General features: G+C 38.6%; 1 protein-coding gene across 1 annotated transcript; it reads left to right on the forward strand.

Annotated features, from left to right (window-relative positions):
• Positions 1-6071: 6071 nt before the first annotated feature.
• On the forward strand, positions 6072-7951 carry LOC134223355 (uncharacterized). Its single transcript, XM_062702500.1, has 3 exons — positions 6072-6258; positions 6318-6458; positions 7400-7951. The coding sequence occupies exons 1-3, from the start codon at positions 6201-6203 to the stop codon at positions 7687-7689; spliced, it is 489 nt and encodes a 162-aa protein (XP_062558484.1). The 5' UTR covers positions 6072-6200; the 3' UTR covers positions 7690-7951.
• The last annotated feature ends 11213 nt before the right edge of the window (positions 7952-19164 follow it).

A 19164-nucleotide genomic window follows, 5' to 3' on the forward strand; every position in this document is an offset into this window, starting at 1 on the left:
GTTTGCGGCTAGAGGCCGATAATGACTGAGGCTGCTATGGCAGCGGTGATGAATGAACAAGAATAAAATTAGCCCAGAGAGAATTGGTCTGCTCATCCAGGGAAAGTGATTGTTTTCATAATCCACATCATTCCGGGATGGGCACGAGTCATGGCATACGACTGACCGTATGTTAAGTTGTGCTAATCCACACGTACATTAAAACAGAATTATACTGTAACAGTTCTGATTCCTCAGCAAAAAAATCAACGATACAGATGAAAATAAAAATTTGATTGAAAATTATTACTTTCATTCCTTTGCAGAAGGCATTGACATTTAAATGATGGACAGTCGGCAATGGTGCTGATATCCATTTTAGATTTTAAAAAATCGCTGTAAATGTTTTAAAAAAGTCCGCAGAAAATAATTTCCAGAAGAATATTTTAATGTATTTTAATTTTAATATTTTAATATTATTTTATACTTTGGTTTTCATTTTTGGTGTAATTATATTATTACACTTGACTTAGACCAAATTCCGAGTCTAAGTCAAGTGTAGCAAGCCAAAACATTAAATATTTTTTAGTTTACGTATTATTGTTTATTGTTTATTGTTGTTATAATGATCATCCGACATTGTATGTTTGTCTTAATGAATCTAAAACGCTAAAAACCTAAACTCTACGATCACATTGTCAATCGAAGTCAAAATTCGAATACGTCTCGTTGAATACGATCATCATTGATCGAATTGGTTCATTCAGGTCGTAGTCATGGTGTCGTCGAGGCAAACGGAAGAAAGCACTAGAATGGGACGTATACGCAGGCACATCGATGTCCATTAGCGCCAAAATATTGGGGGCATCTGCTTCTCCAACCAGAACTTTGGCAACAAAATTCGCTTCTGCGTTTCTCCTACGCTGTCTTAGAGTTTCGATGCCAATCAATTGACATCTGGCTGCATACGGTGGAAGGTGCGATGAGTCATTCCAGGGCAGAAAACGTAGGGCGAATCTTATAAATTTTCGTTGCACCGATTCAAATCTTTCGATCATTGTTGCTTGGTACGGATCCCATACCAACGAAGCTGTTTCCAGGATAGGACGGACCAACGCAACGTATAATGACTTCAACGTATATGGGTCACGAAATTCTTTATTGATTTTAGACAGAAACCCAAGTTGACGACGAGGTCGCTTGATTACTTCTTCTTGGTGTTCTTTGAACGTCAGCTCGGCATCCAGAACAACTCCAAGATCTCGAACAGTACGGTTTAGCGGTTCATCACCGATTACGTAGTTGTATATGATCGGGCACTTCTTGCGATGGAAACTTATGATGGAACATTTTGGCACGCTCAAAGTCATGTGATTGGCTCGACACCAGAAGAGAAGCCGATCTAAGAGCTCCTTGATGCAATCCGACGGTTGATCGACTACAACATATATTTTCATGTCGTCAGCATATAAAATGCAGTAGCCTTTACCAATGTACATGACTACATCGTTGAAAAAGAGGGAGAAAAGCAACGGCCCAAGATTGCTTCCCTGTGGTACACCAGACCCGTTTGTTAATCAATCCGAAACAGATGAGCCTATTTTTACAGCCAGTTTTCTATCACACAGATAGGATCTGAGCCAACAAACAAGCCGAGAAGAAAAGCCCAATTTTTCGAGTTTTGCTAAAAGAATCGTGTGGCTTACACGATCAAAAGCAGCTTTCAGATCGGTGTACACGGAATCAATCTGCTTTCCTCGACCAATATTCCGCAAGCAAAGCGAAGAGAATTCAACTAGATTGGTGGTAACGCTTCGGGAAAAAACCATGTTGTTTTGTGCTGATGTAGTGCCTCACGCGGGAGAATGTGTAGCTCGAAACGATGATTTTCATTAGCTTCGAGCACGCGCATAAGGATGTAATTCCTCGATAATGTTTTATGTCATCTTTAGCATTTTTTTTGTGCACCGGAAAGATGAATGATTTTTTTTCCATAGAGTTGGAAAACAAGATTGTCGCAACGATAAATTGAGAATGTGTTGAAGAGGCGCTATCAAATTGGCCGAGCATTTCTTAAGAATACTGGCAGGCACCCCATCCGGACCTGGTCGGAATGACATTTTCAATTTAGACAGTGCAAGCAACAGGTCTTCAGCAGTGATAGTGAATGTATCTGCGTCTATAATCTCACTTGGGACGAAACTCAGTGCAGCCGTTGATTCACTGGTAGCTAGTGGACTGTCGAAAACCGAAGCGAAGAATTCAGCAAACAGCGAGCATTTTTCAGCACATGTCCTTGCAGCACGATGATCCAGTTGCATAGCAGAAGGTAGTCCTGTATCCTTTCGCTTGGAATTAAAAAAAATCCAGAACTGCTTAGGGTTGCGCTTCAGATTGCGTTCAATTTTTCTTGCGTATCGACGATAGAGCTTAGCAGAACCTCCTCTATTTTAGAAGGATTACTGATCCTGGACTTGTTTTTGGATTGTTATCAATGTTTCTGGCATGTAAGCTCCTGATATGTTAGCAAATAGTAGTCACGAAATTGGTGCTGTATTTCTTTGTTTAGCGATAATATAAATATATGTTCAATGAGATGGAGAACGGGACAGTTCCCCTAAAATAGCACATTTTGCCCAATACTAAAAATTTTAAAATTTGAATTTTTAAACTTCAAATACTGTCATCAATAAGAAATCTGTGAATGCCCTGCATTTGTTTTAATAAATAAGGGCATAATAGTTAGAAAAAAAGCAATTCAAATTATATATTTGATTATTAGTTTTATTTCCAGAAATTTTGAAAAAAAAAACAATTCCTAATAATTCTTCACAGCATGGAAGTTGTCGTTTCCCATACCAAACACCATAATAGTTTAATGTAAATACGCTACGTTTATACAAGTCCTACGTCTACTCGTGATTATGTTTAAAAAAACAATACCCATCGCTTTTTCTGCACGCATTAACCGTGCAAATTAAAATTCAGTATAGAAGCCGTTCAAAAATGACGTCCACTATTTGAGGGGAAGATGATCCAAAATGTTGTAACACTCGTTATACTAAAACCCAGATAAATCCACCTAGCGGTGTTGATGCCTTTCTTTCCGCTGACATTTTTGCATCGGCGCGACGCCATTTAAAATTCTATATATCTATAATTTTTTACGGCGATTCAAATAATTTAGTAGTTCATAGAATTTTCCATAGAAATTCCGAAGAGTCAATGGAATTTTCGAAAAATCTCCCGATGTATCTAGGGGAGAGGGTTCCCAAACCGACCGTCGATCCCAAAACGACCCCGACATCTATGAGATGATGGCGCTTTTGGTGAATATGCCGAACACTTATGCAGCACTACTAATTTGGACGTAGGCAGCCATCATCGTAGGTTGTGTTTTTCGGAGTTTTCGAGCCATATTGTGTTTGAATTGATTTTTTGGCTGCAGGAGATATCGGTAAAATATTTGTAGCGTGTATTGAGAAATTGTCAATAAGTTATCCTTATTGTTTATGGTCTTAGCTATGTTGCACGTACTTAGATTAGGTCGTATGAGGTGGTATTGTTGAACAGCGCGTCATTTTCCGAAAAAGTCGGGGTGGTCCGAAACCGACCGGCAAGCAGTGGTCCGAAACCGAACCCCCATTTTATTGCACTCTGCTTTTTAATCCATGATTTGAAAGGGAGAAAGAGAGTGTACGAAATTCTAAATGATTTCGTAATATATTAAGGAAACCCACAAATTACGTAACGTTTAGGGGGGGGGTCCCTGATGTGTTATATTCCCATTAAAATTTTCAGATGTTTCATACAAAAAGTGTGACATAGAAGGTATGGGGTGTTGAAAATCCCTTCCCTTTATTTGCTGAGATGGGACAAAACGGAGAAAGAGAATTTTTATTGTCGCGCCGCCACCAAACCGGATCGTGCGATTGTACACTCGCGCTGCAACGCAAGTCGCGGCAATTCGAATTATGCTATTAGTAGTGCGCATCATGTACGCATGTATGCACTATCATGCGCACTAATCTAAACGTCTGATAGCTGCAGATATTTTAATTTTATTGAAAACAAATTTCCGATTTTCTACCATACACGGAATATCTAGTTAGGGTAAGACGGTATAAGGGGACATCGTTCATTATACCCTATACCCTCTTACTCTACATCACCTCCGCGAACGTAATCGTCATACGTGCGATTCACTTTTGAACAGGGAATAATGTTGGTCCCATACACCACCCCACAGTTACGGAATGCTTAACGACTTTCTCAACATTCAATTACTTCGGTGTTTCTCACAGATGGTGCTGTCGGCTAATCTGTCTGCACTCTCGTTTGTCGTTACTAAAACTATTTGTTTGCGAAATATAGGTCAGTTCTGGACTACAGGAACATGCGTGGGTCGGTTTCCGACCACCATTTTTGAGAATGCCAAAACGTATACTTTCACTTTACCCTATGTATCTCCTAACTTTCCACAACTGCACCCACAATTCATTTCATTTATTTAGTTTACATCTAAACAGATAACACTGCACCCACAATAAAGCCTCAGAAATACAGAATAATGTCCCCGCTAAAATATAGACTACGAAACTTGGCCAAAAAATCATTTTTCGTAATTTCATGGCCTTTGTCATATAGGGGGTCGGTTTTGGAACATTCTCTTCTACCTATGTTTTCCCTGAAAATTCCATACAATTTTCTATGAAATTACGAAAAGCTCTTAATATAAATTTCCAGGGGAACTTCCGAAGAATTCCTAGAAAAAATAAAAATAAAAGTTTTTTCTAATATGTTATTTGACTGTACAAACCATTTAGCCGAAGCCAATCTAGCCGTGAATCTCATTTGGTAGAAAGCGACGTACCGCCGAACATGTCGTTCAGACGAACAGTTCCTTTGGCTGGCCAAAAAAGTCGTTTAGACGAATAGGTCATTTGCTTTTCTCTAATTGGGTTCTAAAATGAAGAATCGATATTCGATTTTCTTTCAGGGAACGATGAAGTCGATCATCCTGAACGCGTCAGTTTTTCTTTCGACTCAAAAATCAAAATGAACATTGTTTTATTTGAATTTTAAAAATAAATACTTCCTCGGCATTTTCGGTCTTGTTTGACGTACGGAATAATATGATTCAAACGCACTAGCAAAACACCGCAGGGCACTTGACTCAACCCTTGACAGTTAATGTATGGGCCTGACGTTTTGGGATAATGGTTCATTCGTTCTGAAATGTTGCCTTTTCAGCAACAGAAGTTGCACAGCCCAAAATTTGCCTCAAAATGTCTCAAACACAAAAATATAATTTTTACTGATTTTTTACCAGAAATTTTATAACATCGGTTCAAGAACTCTTAACCGATGCACTATCGTTTGCAACCATAAACGAGGTAGGGCTTTAGGACCCAATTCTCCAAATTCTACTTGTAGTAGTAAGTAGAAGAAGAAAATGCATTATAATTCTTCTGTCTTTTTCCTAATATAGTCAAACCTCCATGAGGCGATGTTCTATGACTCCAATAGATGCAAAACTGTTACAACTATCGAATTACATTTGATTGACTTGCAGTCATCCAACGTCTACTGTATCATACAGCTAGTATTTATAGTGTCCAATAGTAAAGATGTTTTTAATGGACTGTGAAGACATATGAAAATATCATGTGACAAAGTACTTTTCACTCAAGTCGAAGGTTTAATATGGAAACCCAAAATTAAGTAATTACAGGGGCACATAATTCCAAAATTAAACGACAGACAACAACGAAAAGCAGTTTTTACCTTTGCTCTCCTATAGCAGTACAGTTCTGACCGATTTGGTTGCAGCAACTATTATATGACTTGATTCAGTGGTATATAAGTTACAGAAACTCATCTATGATAAGTGTGCTGGATACACGAGAAATGGTTTTCAGATGTGCTAAACGCCCAAAAATTTACACTAAAGGAATGAGGGAGTGAGATGCAAGAAAAAAAAACCTAAGATTAGGTACTTTTTTGTAACAGTGTAGACCCAACATTTCTCAGTGTTTGATATTTGCCATAAATTATTTATGGCAATGGACGTGACTCACACTTGTTAAAGCAAAACACTTGTCACAACAATTAAATCGCAGTCAGTCGCATCCAGTATTTTGGGCAGGGCGTTATTTACATTCCACTAATAGTTTAAGTTCTAATTTGTATTTAATTTCGAACCAGTAGTGCCTTACAAAATGAATCACCTGAAATCAATTCTCACCGTGTTAATATTCATGGTTGCATTCGAACGAAGTAAAATAAAGGTGCACCATGTTTAGAAATTTATCTAAGAATCATTTCCACACACACAGGTACTGCCATTTGGTGCTACCGCTGTACATCGGCCACACCCGGATGCGGAGAGGACTTCAACTGGCGTGGAATCGGTTTCCTGGGCGATCCCTGCCCGGAGGATGACGACATCTGCGTCAAGGTGATCGAGAAGAGAGGCGGTAAGTAGACGTGGCCTCCAATTGGAACGCCAATCCCGTTGTTTCTTTCCATTCACTACCCGTGCCATTCCAACAGGATGTACGGCAAAGCAAACGCTTTTGGTTGTTGTTATTTGTCGAACCTTCTCTTGCTCATCTACTTCAAAGCCATTGTAACTGTTTTAACTTTTCATTTATTAGGGCTGGATCAATGCTGAATTTGTGAATAATCAGAATCAAATTAAATAGAAAAAAAAACGTTTGTGAGCCATAAGTAGCTTATTGATAAAGTAATTATGTATTGGCAAAGAGAGTATGCTTATAACCGATTGGATTTCATTAGTAGTTCAATTATACTTCAACAGGTGGCATCCAGTATATAATCCTCCTAAATTTTTTGCTAATTTGGAAGTAATTTAACTGAGCCCGTACAGTTTGATGTTCGTATAAAAATTGCTATGAAAATAGTATTTTTTGTGGAAAACCATTCTGCAATGTTGCTAATTAAGCTCTAAAACTATAAGAATACGTTGGCAGCATAGAAAATTCTGCAAGGAAACAAATCGTCTTTGTTGCGAAACGATTTGATGCTTTGAAAAATTCAGTGTAACATGAAATGCGGGATTTCTGAACACTTTACCTTACACAATGATGCTCAATTTCATATCTTACTACCTTTATGAACTTAATTTTATAAGCCAGTATGATGTTAGGCATTTGTTTAATACAAATGTAATAAGAAATAATCGATTTCAGAAATATTTATTTAAACCCTAGTGACAATGATATTTTACGCTTGAATATTGGCGAGTTGTGCCTGAAATTCATGATATTCCGAAACTATCGACGCAAGAGACAACCATCAATCATCATACAAATTAAAGACATCATATTCCAGAAAAATCTTTTTAACCGATCACCAAAATATTTCTAACAGTGATAATTTTTGTTTGACCTTTCAGTGACGCAAACCATTACCCGAGAATGCCTAAGCACACTACGTGGCTTCCGAACGGACGTTCCTGCAGACAAATACGAAGGCTGCCGTCCTGCAGCTAAGGACGAACAGTTAGCCCACTACGTCAACAATTCCATCAAACAGCTGGACGTCAAAAGGGACTACTTCCCGCAGACGACGTTCTGCTTTTGCTTCCTGGATCACCGGTGCAACGGAGCGCCACGGTTAGGTGGTGTGTCTACGTGGCTCGGGTTGACGGTTGTGATGGTAGTCGTTCAGCGATTAGTACTATAGGGATAGAACTTGCCATTCGGGTAAGGGAAGAAACCATTCCGTCCATTTTTTATGCAAGAAACGAATAATATTGAATCGTAGCTAGAAACTCAACGATGATCGTTTAACGCTGTTCTGCGTTGTATTATTTCTATTAGTTCATATTTTTTACGATTATGACATTCCGATCCAAACAGCAAAGCTCATTGCTAGAAAACGATAATCATTTTATTTTAAGCGAAGTCTAAATAATAAAATGTCATATTTTGATATTATAAAAATATTTCAATGAATTGTTCTTGTAATTGTCTAAGCCTTTCAGATTACACCTGTTTCGACGAGAGATACGGTCAATGATGACAGCATGATGGCAGGAATACTGGCGTTAGTCACAAACAGAAGTTCAAGAACGACAAACATTAGCGCAAACTAAGCAGCTAGCGGTGATAGCTCGTGTCTTAGGAAACCATGGTAAATCTTTCGAGTATGGATCAGCTGCGCGAACGTGAAAATAATGAATCATAGAATTTCACAATGAAAACGACACTGATGAGAAACGAAAAATGAAACCAATAGAAGGACAAGAGGTTGTTGAAAATCAGTTTGGAGCCGAAATTTGGAGAAAATCTATGACAGCCAAATAACCAAAGGAGCATGAGAGCGCTTCAGGTGGCATTCCTGGACAACGGATTGATTCATCAGTTTGGATTGTTGGATAACCATAAGCATTTCCTTGTGAAATTCGATTGGATTTGCAGTTAATGATCAATGGTTGGCATCTGTGTTGCTGAAAGGATTGTCGCAGTATTACAACCCGGTAGTAATGGATCTCCAAAAATCGGGCATTGAACTAATGGCTGATACTACCAAGGTGAAAATTCTTCAAAATGTGAAGTAGACACAGATTTTTTATTTCGTAGCGGAGAGAGCATTGTATAACAAGCAAACACAGAAACAAACAGGACTGAGAAAAATGGAAACTACTTCAACTGTAACAAAACAAGCAGAACAATCTTTCTATACGGTAGATTCAAACACCTGAATAAGATGGAACAAAATGAGACAATTCTGATACGAATTATTGATACTTTGTCTATGTAGGGACACGGCAGGTATTTCCGTCCATCGTCGTAGGGGCTAAAACCAACGAAAGCACCGTACATTTGCTAGAACTCCACTATAGCAGAACGTTTCTCCTGAGCTTACGATTTGGTACGTATGAGTTTTACATAAAAGCGTCTCTTTTATTGGTTTTCGAGACTATGACGAACAGACGAAAATACCTGCCGCGTCCCTATCACTAGAGCTACATGTTCTTGCTGAACATACTTGTGAGTTGAGTACACAGTCCACGTCAATTCAGATCATATACTTTTGCTCTCCGTCTATTTACACCATTTCCAACGGGGAGCAGTTTTTAGTCGCTGTATCTTTTTGTCCATCTCGTTGGTCAATCGAGCTCACAGGTAATGATAGGCGCATATGCATTCATAAGTCGATTGCTTCATAAAACAGTTTCATTTGGATTCAAATAATTCATGCTTTTCATCGAAAACTTTAATTTTAATTTTTATACAATCTGGTACTATCACCACCGACAAATAAACGGGCCTGTCTAATTCCAAAATTGGCAAAAATAAGTGAACGCCATTTTACTTGCAGTGTGGTAACTCGTTCTGTCACTGCTGACATAAGCGATCATTTGACAAAAGAATGAATCGCCTGCTTTGAGCGTGCTTACAGTGGCACACTAGGAGTTAACTTTCTGAAATCAGTATGGCGAAAGGCATCTACATAAGGCTCGATTTATAAAAATTAAGTACCTTAATCGAAAAAAAAATGGTGGGCGTAGTAGTGGACACCATCGTTCATACCCGGTACCAAATAGCTTTTCATAATTTTGAGAAAACCCGCGTTAGATGTCTTTCGCCATACAAATTTCTGGCGGTTAACTCTTGCTGACTATTTGCGCATATACGATAGCGCCTGTATGTGGAAGCGGCGGGAAGGAAACCAGCCACTGCCAATAATTCATTCAAGAAAGAGAGAAGGGAAAATGCGCGAGAATCGACCAGCTGTTCGATGTAAACATCATATGCACGCTTTGAGTAATCTGCACAGCGATGTTATTTAAATTAACCCTAATAAAAAATCTCTTCACAATGCTCTATTCGACAGTAAAAATGATTTACCATTCTTGAGGGATAGGAAAATCGGCCGGGTATATAAGAAATTTCAATGTGTCCTTCTTGCACCAGCTCCCTGATGAAATTGAATTTTATGTCGACATGCTTAAGTCGCCGACTGTCCTTGTGTTCTTCAGCAACTCTAATGCATGACTGGTTATCTTCGAAGTATGTAACTGCTCCTTCTATGATTATGACCAGGTCCAACAACAATCGACGTAACCAGACTCCTTCACATGCTGCCGTACACAAAGCTACAAATTCCACTTCCGTCGATGACAACGCAACCGTTTGTTGCTTTCGTGTTGACCACATCACCGTTCCTCCGAAAACTTGCAATACAAATCCAGAAATAGATCGGCGATCATTCACGTCATTACCCCAGTCTGCGTCGAAATACAGAACAAGAGTTTCTACCTTGTCACCACCACGAAACTCCAAACCAAGGTCAAGCGTCCCCTTCACGTAGCGTAAGATACGCTTTAAGTAACACCAATGCTCGTTTGTTGGGCAACTTTGATATTGGCTGAATAGATTCACCGCTGCGCACAAATCTGGTCGAGAACTTTGAGCAACATAAGATAGGCACCCTACCAACTCCCTGTATGGTTGAGTTGTTCTATCCTTTTCAACTCCCTTCGTCAATTTCAATCGACACTCCCTTGGCGTTGTAATCGGTTTACAATCCTCCATGCTAAATCTACGAAGAAGGTTTCCAAGTACAAGCGTTAAGTAATTCGCATAACTCGATTCTGCACATCTCTTTCAACACGCATTCCAAGGAAACTTCCGATCTGTCCCAAGTCAGACATCTCAAACTCACTCGCTAAACGCTTCTTCAACTTTGTAACCTCCACCAAATTCCGACCAACAATAAGAATGTCGTCGACATATAACAGCAAAAATAACATCGAACTGCCTTCTCCTCGTACGTACAGACAACGATCATTTTCGCTACGCCGAAATCCAAGCTTGGTCACTAGGCCATGGAACCTCTCGTTCCAGGCCCTAGATGCCTGTTAAAGGCCGTAAAGCGCTCGATTCAGCCGGCAAACTTTGCCCGGTGTACCTTCCATACCTTCTGGAAACGTCATGAATATTTCTTCTCGAAGATTTCCGTTCAAAAACGCCGTCTTGACGTCCATCTGATGGACTTCTAGACGATCCTGGTTCACCATAGCTAATACCGTTCGGACCGTGTCCAACATTGCCACTGGAGCATACGTATTGGTGTAGTCGTATCCGTATCGCTGGCTAAATCCACGCGCCACCAACCTACCCTTGTATCGGTCGACACCTCCGTCTTCGCCACGTTTAATACGAAACACCCACTTGCAAGATATTGCCTTCCTTCCTTGTAGCAGTTCACATAACGTCCATGTGCCATTCTTATCGTGGGTCTTCATTTCGTCAGCGATGGCAGCCTTCCTCTGCGGCCAATCGTCACGCATCCTCATCTCGTCCAAAGTATCTGGAAAGCTCTCCACGAAGTTCATTGCACTCAAAGCCATGGCACAACTCATATTGTAATCCTTGTGCCATATTGGCGGATCCCGTTTCCTAGCACAACGATCACGACCTCCTGGTGCCCCTGCTGTATCTTGTGCCTCTGTCGAATTTTCACAGTTGAATTTTCTTAGTCCTCGTATTGATCTGCTGATACATCCAGACTATCCAGACCATCACCTGTTTCTACGGTTTCACTGTCACTGCAATCGTCAGATTCACTTCCAGAGTCAGGATTAAACCGCTGTTTTCTGATCTCCACTACATCAGACAATTCAATTTTCTCCTGAGATTTGTCACCAGTCTCGTTGATGATCACAGCGCGCAGCACTACCACTTTCTTGCACTTTGGATCCCAGATCCTACAACCGTTACAGTGGTATCCGAGAAAAATCCCTTTCCATGTCTTGCTATCCAACTTTTTACGACGTTCCTTCGGCACATGGCAATACGCAGGACTTCCCCAGACGCGTAATCCAGACACATCAGGTTTGTGTCCCTCCCACAACTCGGAAGGAGTTTTACCATCCGAAAGAGCGCTAGCTGGACTCCTGTTGACCAAATATGCAGCTGTTTCTACGGCCTCACACCAGAACCTCTTGTCCACACTGGAACCGAAAAGCATCGCTAGTGCCTTCTCCACCAGCGTTCGGTTCATTCACTCGCTGACGCCGTTTTGTTCTGGTGTGTATGGTACAGTACTCTTCATCTGGATTCCTCTCTTACGACAGAAACGTTCAAAATTTGCATTTCGGTACTCACCGCCGTTGTCGCACCGAATTTTGAAGGCAATATAACAACAATAACACGCAAAACAGAATTTAATCATTTCATGTGGCGCCTAGGTTGATTGTTTTTTCTTGTTGAAAATTAACTTGTAGCATGACTACAGTATATACTTAAGAGCCAGTTCGCGAGAAGCGCGACCCCCTTTCCAAGGGAGGTTGCAACGATGTTCTCCGATTTGAATTAAATTTTCAGGGTTTGTTCATATATGTAAGAGAAGGCATTTTGCAAATTTTCAGATTTTTTCATTGAGGGGAAGTGGGGTAAAACGGCCCTTCAAAAATTATTGTTCAAAAATCGCCAAAAACAAAAAAATGCAATAACTTTGGCAATGAGTGACAGATTTTGTTTAAATTTTGCACGTTTTTTCTACTCAATTAGTACTTTATACCAAGTGGTTAATAGGGTTATAAAGTTGTTTACTTTAGGAGAAAATTGACTTTTTCGATGAAAAATGGTCGTTTTTCCAAAGGGAATATTTTTCACCAACAGATCTAGGATAAAAAACTAAACCCGTAAGGCAATTAAGGAACTAAAGAGCTTTCATCTCATATATAATCCAGAAGCGCCAACTCTATAATTTCTTAGAAAATCGCAATTTTCTGCAACACTGTTTATTCTTAAGAAAGTTCGCACAAATTTCGACCCTACTTATGTTGATGTTTTCCGATCTGGTGAAAATGTCCAAACTTTTTGTCTCAGTTGAAATTAAAAATCAGAATTATCTATTAGGGGAGTGTAGGGTAAAATAGTTCTTTAAAATAAATGTCAAAAATACATCAATTTTTATGTGAGTTCTAGCAGAAAATACATAAGTTTAAAAAACTGTTTCTTCTTTCTTTCAATTCATCTATATTTTTCGTCTCAATAGATACGTATATCCTTCGCTGATCTATATTAGATAGCAAACTATTTGCAGAACAATTTTCAACAGAAGTAAAATAGGACCAAAATAAGTGCCTTAAACATTAGAACGTCTTTCGCAAACTGAAACAAAAATGAACGATTTCGGCGAACGTGCTTGTGATATTTTTTTTGAATCAGCTACAATTAATGTGGGTACCGGTAGTGATGTTGCTTTTACATCTATGCGAACAAAAAATAATTATTCTTTACGACAAATGAGCAATTTCGGTAAATTGGGTAAAATAGCCTTGTAAAATAAAATGTCAAAAATTCATAAATTTTTATATGTGAGCTCAAGCAGAATATACATCAAACTTATTGAAACTTATTTCAGTGCGCCGACTTAAGAATAATCAATCAAATTATGAATTTCTGCACATTGCACTGTTTGTTTGCAAGCCAGTTTGTGAGAATCGCAACTCCATTTTATCGATGTTTCAGCATCTGGCTGAAACTCACAAGGTTTATTTCTATATGTAGATGAAACTATTTGGCAAAATATTGGGATGGGGAGAGAGGGGTAAAATAGATCTCCAAATATAAATAATGTTACGAAACAAGATAATCGTAACCACACTTCTTAGATTTGATTATTCCGACCCAACTGGCAACTAATCTAGTGATTTTACTAGTTTGCTTCGAAATTCATCCAAGCTTAGTATTTTTATGGTTTTCTATCTGTCAACAATTAAATCCTTCACAATCTCTCAATCTCAAAAAATAACGTGAACTAGTCAACTAGTCATGTCATTTCTATAATATTCCGGCGGAGGTATTGTAAACTTTGCGCCGTCTTAAACTTCCGTTCAAAAATAATGTTCCACCAAAATATATTCCCACCAGTTCCTCCATGGTGACGTCTTAATTGCAACAACGATGCATGGTTCAAGAACGACGTAAAGCAAAATCCAATGCTTTAGCTAGTTTCCATCCATTCGGAAGTGAGAACATTTGTTTTGGTACTTTGTTTTTTACATTGGTACTTCAACACGGTAGTCTATTCCTCGGTGAAAAAAGCATTAGATAGATTTCTCAAAAAGTATTGCAAGCTAAACCGTCTAAGACGAATTAAGTACTGTCCATTTAATTCCACCAGTTAATTTTCGTTATCTTTGCAGATACGTATTTCGACCACAACTGTGTGGTCGTCTTCAGTGTCTTGTACTTGACTCGACTCGACAAGTACAAGACACTGAAGACGACCACACAGTTGTGGTCGAAATACGTATCTGCAAAGATAACGAAAATTAACTGGTGGAATTAAATGGACAGTACTTAATTCGTCTTAGACGGTTTAATACATTCCACTAAACGAGCTTAATATATTTTTCTGGTATTGCAAGCTGTTACTACCCAAGTACTACTTCTTAGCAAACCACACCTTATGGTTTGTTGGAAATATGTTCATATAAGGTTAGCAAAGATTTCAAGAGAAAAAGGCTGATATTTAAGGCATCCTTTTTACAATCAACTGCACAGTTTTGTTGAGGTACTCAAGCACTTTCAGGTGGTGTAAATTAAGCCGAGAATAAAACAGTTTTGCTTGGTAATCTTTAAATTAATTGATTAAGCGATCTACAATTTACATACTTTATCTATGAGTGTAGAAACGTGTATCCTAAAATTTGAAGTATTTTCATGAGGGGTGTGTTTTCAAATCGTCAGACAATTGATACACTATCCTATTCAATAGTATACACATTACATTGTTACGCTCTCCTTGTAAAAAATCAGCTCGTTGTAGAAAAAAAGGTTTCTCCCGTATTGTGCAAAATGAATGCAACTTTGTTAAACTTTGGAGTGTTTTTTACACAGTTGTGTAAACATAGAATCGAGGGTATTCCGTTACCTATGAGATAAAATTGTCCAACTCTTGAAAATATATACACCCGATTAGAACTGGTATAGTCCATTCAGTCAAACATTTGGTTTAGATTGTATCTCTGTAAGATTAGCTAGCAGTTTGAAGGTTAGTAATTCAAAATGTATGAATGGTACACGGTTTGACGTTTTTGTACAATAAACTTGCAGAATTTGGTTTAAATTGATAATGATGGAGGATGAAAGATTATCAAAATTATTTGCTGTGTATGTTTAAACGTTACGAAATTGCTCATTTGCCGTTAAGAATAATTGTTTTTTGTTCGCATAGCTGTAAAAGCAACATCAAAACCGGTACCCACAGTAATTGTAGCTGATTCAAAAAAAAATATCAACAAGCACTTTCGTTGAATCCGTTAATTTTTGTTTCAGTTTGCGAAGAACGTGCTAATGTTTAAGGAACTTATTTTGGTCCTATTTTACTTCTGTTAAAAATTGTTCTGCAAATAGTTTGCTATCTAATATAGATCAGCGAAGGATATACGTATCTATTGAGACGAAAAATATAGATGAATTGAAAGGAAGAAGAAACAGTTTTTTAAAACTTATGTATTTTCTGCTAGAACTCACATAAAAAATGATGTATGTTTTGACATTTATTTTTAAAGGACTATTTTACCCTACACTCCCCTAATGAAAAATTCTGATTTTTAATTTCAACTTAGACAAAAAAGTTTGGACAGTTTCCCCCAGATCGGAAAACATCAACATAAGTAGGGTCAAAATTTGTGCGAACTTTCTTTTGAATAAACAGTGTTGCAGAAAATTGCGATTTTCTTAGAAATTCTTGAGTTGGCGCTTCTACATTATATATGAGATGAAAGCTCTTTAGTTCCTTAATTGCCTTACGGGTTTAGTTTTTTATTCTAGATCTGTTGGTGAAAAATATTCCCTTTGGAAAAACGACCATTTTTTATCGAAAAAGTCAATTTTCTCCTAAAGTAACCAACTTCATAACCCTATTAACCACTTGGTACAAAGTACTAATTGAGTAGAAGAAACGTGCAAAATTTAAACAAAATCGGTCACTCATTGCCAAAGTTATTGCATTTTTTTGTTTTTGGCGATTTTTGAACAATAATTTTTGAAGGGCCGTTTTACCCCACTTCCCCTCAATGAAAAAATCTGAAAATTTGCTAAATGTCTTCTCTTACATATATGAACAAACCCTGAAAATTTCATCCAAATCGGAGAATATCGATACAAGAGGGGGTCGCGCTTCTCGCGAACTGGCTCTTAATTTGAAGTGTAGTATCGAGAGCTCCCTCCCAGGTCTGGAGCATACAGTACATTTTCCAACGTGCATTCGTGTTTCCCTTTTCCACTCGCGGCGATTACTTTAACGGTACCGTGGTATCTCGCGACAGCAGACTTTCCGCTTAACGCAACCGCAATGTCATTCGGTTTGTCCATGGGCACCAACGTTTCAAAAACATCTTTATCGTTCGACATGTGCTCTGATGCAACGGAATCTGCAAACCACCTAAGCTTCTTTCCACTAGAAGCGTTTCCGGTTAATCTTCCGGCAACAAAGCACACCCCATTGCCTCTATCTTCTGACACATTCGCACTTGATTTCTTCTTTTCGCCTTTCTTCGTCTCGCGATCCGGACAGTCCGCCGCTTTATGACCAACTTTTTGGCACGCAAAACACTTCCACTTGCTCTTCGACCCGATTAACTTCCCAACAAAAGCAGCTGGCTCACGCTTCACAACACTCGCACCGATGTCTTTCCCTCGACATTTTATCTCTTCATTGAGAAGCCGGCATTTGACGAACTCTAAGGTCAAATTTTCCTCCGGCATCGTCTCTAGCGCGGTCTACGGATTACCGTTGCAAACTTCGGCCCCAGCGTTAGCAAAAGATGACAAACTACATCAATGTCATTAATCACTGCTCCCGTCGCTTTATACTCGCGCACCACCCAGTCGAACACTAAAAAATGCTCTTGCAAAGTGCAAACTACTTCCACTCTCGTGTCGCAAGGTAAGCAACTTTTTCTTCAAGTGTAAGCGGCTCGCGATACTTTTTCGTTCAAACACTTAATGCAGGGCAACCCACATAGCCTTCGGTGTTGGTTGATCCTGCACATATTCCAACTGACTATCACTAATCCGGGAAATTAAAAACGACTTGGACCAGCGGTCTTTCTTCTTTCGTTTTTCCACCCCTTTTTCTTTTTCCTGCCTGACAGCCGCACTGTCTTCCCCTTTGATAGACAGTGCATCCACTTCCTCCACAACAAGCTCCGTCTCCCGTTCCATCTTCTCGGAATATTCACTTATACACTCAATACTTCCCAACACACGCAAACTCTGCGGCCCATAACCTCTTGAGGGATTGGAAAATCGGCCGGGAATATTGAATAAGAAACGAAACACCGCGTTTTATAAAGCGTATACAAAAACGTGTTTATTCATGTTCAGAAACAAAACTATAATGAAACAAATTCATTGACAACTGTCTTTTCTCTCCTTTTTTCTTCGCGCGCACCGCTGCATGGGCGCATCACTACGGTGCTATCACAACATGTAACTTTTGTGTCAGGTGTTTCGGATGGTAAGGTAGAAGTTCACTAGTTGCTATTTGAAATCAGAGTAACTCTGGGCTGTATATTCAACTGGTTTGCGTATGGGTAAGTATACAATGAATCCAGTTTTCCGCGGGCGGTAATGGCCGCTAGCTTGCCTGTTGGTTAGTCTATGATTTGACGTTTCTGGAGGTCAACTGCACATACCGTTTGAGCATTTTGATCAATGTGGTATAAAAGAAGGCTTGAATTCGCTCAATCAGCACCTTCTTGTATGCCACATTGGTCAAAATGCTCGCAGCGGTGGACGCAGTTGACCTCCAGAAATGTCAAGTACTTACATACTTTGCGCAGTTAAGGAAATTCAAAATTTATTCAACTCGCACAACTTACAAAAAGTAGCTATCCGCCTGAAATAGTTTCCATGCTGTTGTATTATTATCATATTAATGTTCGAGAACTAAATTTGGTACAAAAATTTGTAATAAATAGTAAATTGAACTTCAAAGCAGACCCTTTATTATATGCCTAACTTTGCGCAAATAGCTTGGAAAATTTCTAACACGAAGCAAGCGTCTATCATAGAATTTTTCAACCAAATTTTATTTTTTCAACTAATACTACTATTACAAATCATGTTCATTCCATTTGTAGGCATATATGAGCATATTTAAGAAAATGAGGATGCCCGGCATCATTTTCTCATGATTCGACATACTTAGTATGTTTTCACGTCTGTCGGTGTATGTACAGCCTCATTTATGTACATTGACCACAGCTACACTCCAAATAATCTAAACGTTATTTCCACCTGAATTTTCAGGTACATTTTACGTGCACACGTAACTGCAAATGCTTCAGAAAATTCAGGTGAAACTTACGTGTCCGGTGAACTCTATCCAAAACTCAGGTAGAACTTACCTGATTTTCACGTAGAATGAAAATTCTATCAAAAAATCAGGTGAAAGTTACGTAAATTTCAGGTGGACAAGATCTACGTACTTTTTCAGGTGGAAACAACGTTCAGATTTTTTTGGGTGTAACAAAAGTACTTTTCTGTTCAAACCCTTTTCCGATGAGGTATATCATAAATGTTGAAAATATCGAAGAAATACGAGTTGTGCGCAAAATTAGGTACACTGTATTAAAAAACGGTTCCTAACATTGCGCATAATATATTTTAACGAAAAATATAAATAACAAACCAAATTCTCATTAGATGGCTTCAACAATATTATAATTATTCGATCTATGTGTAATAAGATGTCACCGAATGTAAAAATTTACAAAAAATACCATTTTTCGGGTAGACCGTCACTTGTCCAATTGTGCTAAGAACACGTCATTTTGATCATTTTCACTGTTTTCAGTACGAATTTCAACTATTAAAATAAAAAATCTGTCTTTTAACAGCGGCAAAATGCGTGCGCTGTTATAATAACGTGTATATTGTGCTGACTAGTTGTAATAATATTTCGAAATTCAATTTAAACGCATTCTATGACAAAAATAATCGCATAATGCGCAAAGTTAGGAGCTGCGCAAAGTTAGGTGCGTGCACGGTAATAATAAAATATCTAATTATTACACACGTTATTTTAAATAACAACCATTGGTATAATTGAGTCAAAGTTTTTATATACCTTGATGATGGTAACAAGCATGGAGATTTCGGATATATCAATAATCAACAAACCAAC

This window comes from Armigeres subalbatus, chromosome 3, assembly GCF_024139115.2.
Source record: "Armigeres subalbatus isolate Guangzhou_Male chromosome 3, GZ_Asu_2, whole genome shotgun sequence".
Lineage (NCBI taxonomy): Eukaryota > Metazoa > Arthropoda > Insecta > Diptera > Culicidae > Armigeres > Armigeres subalbatus.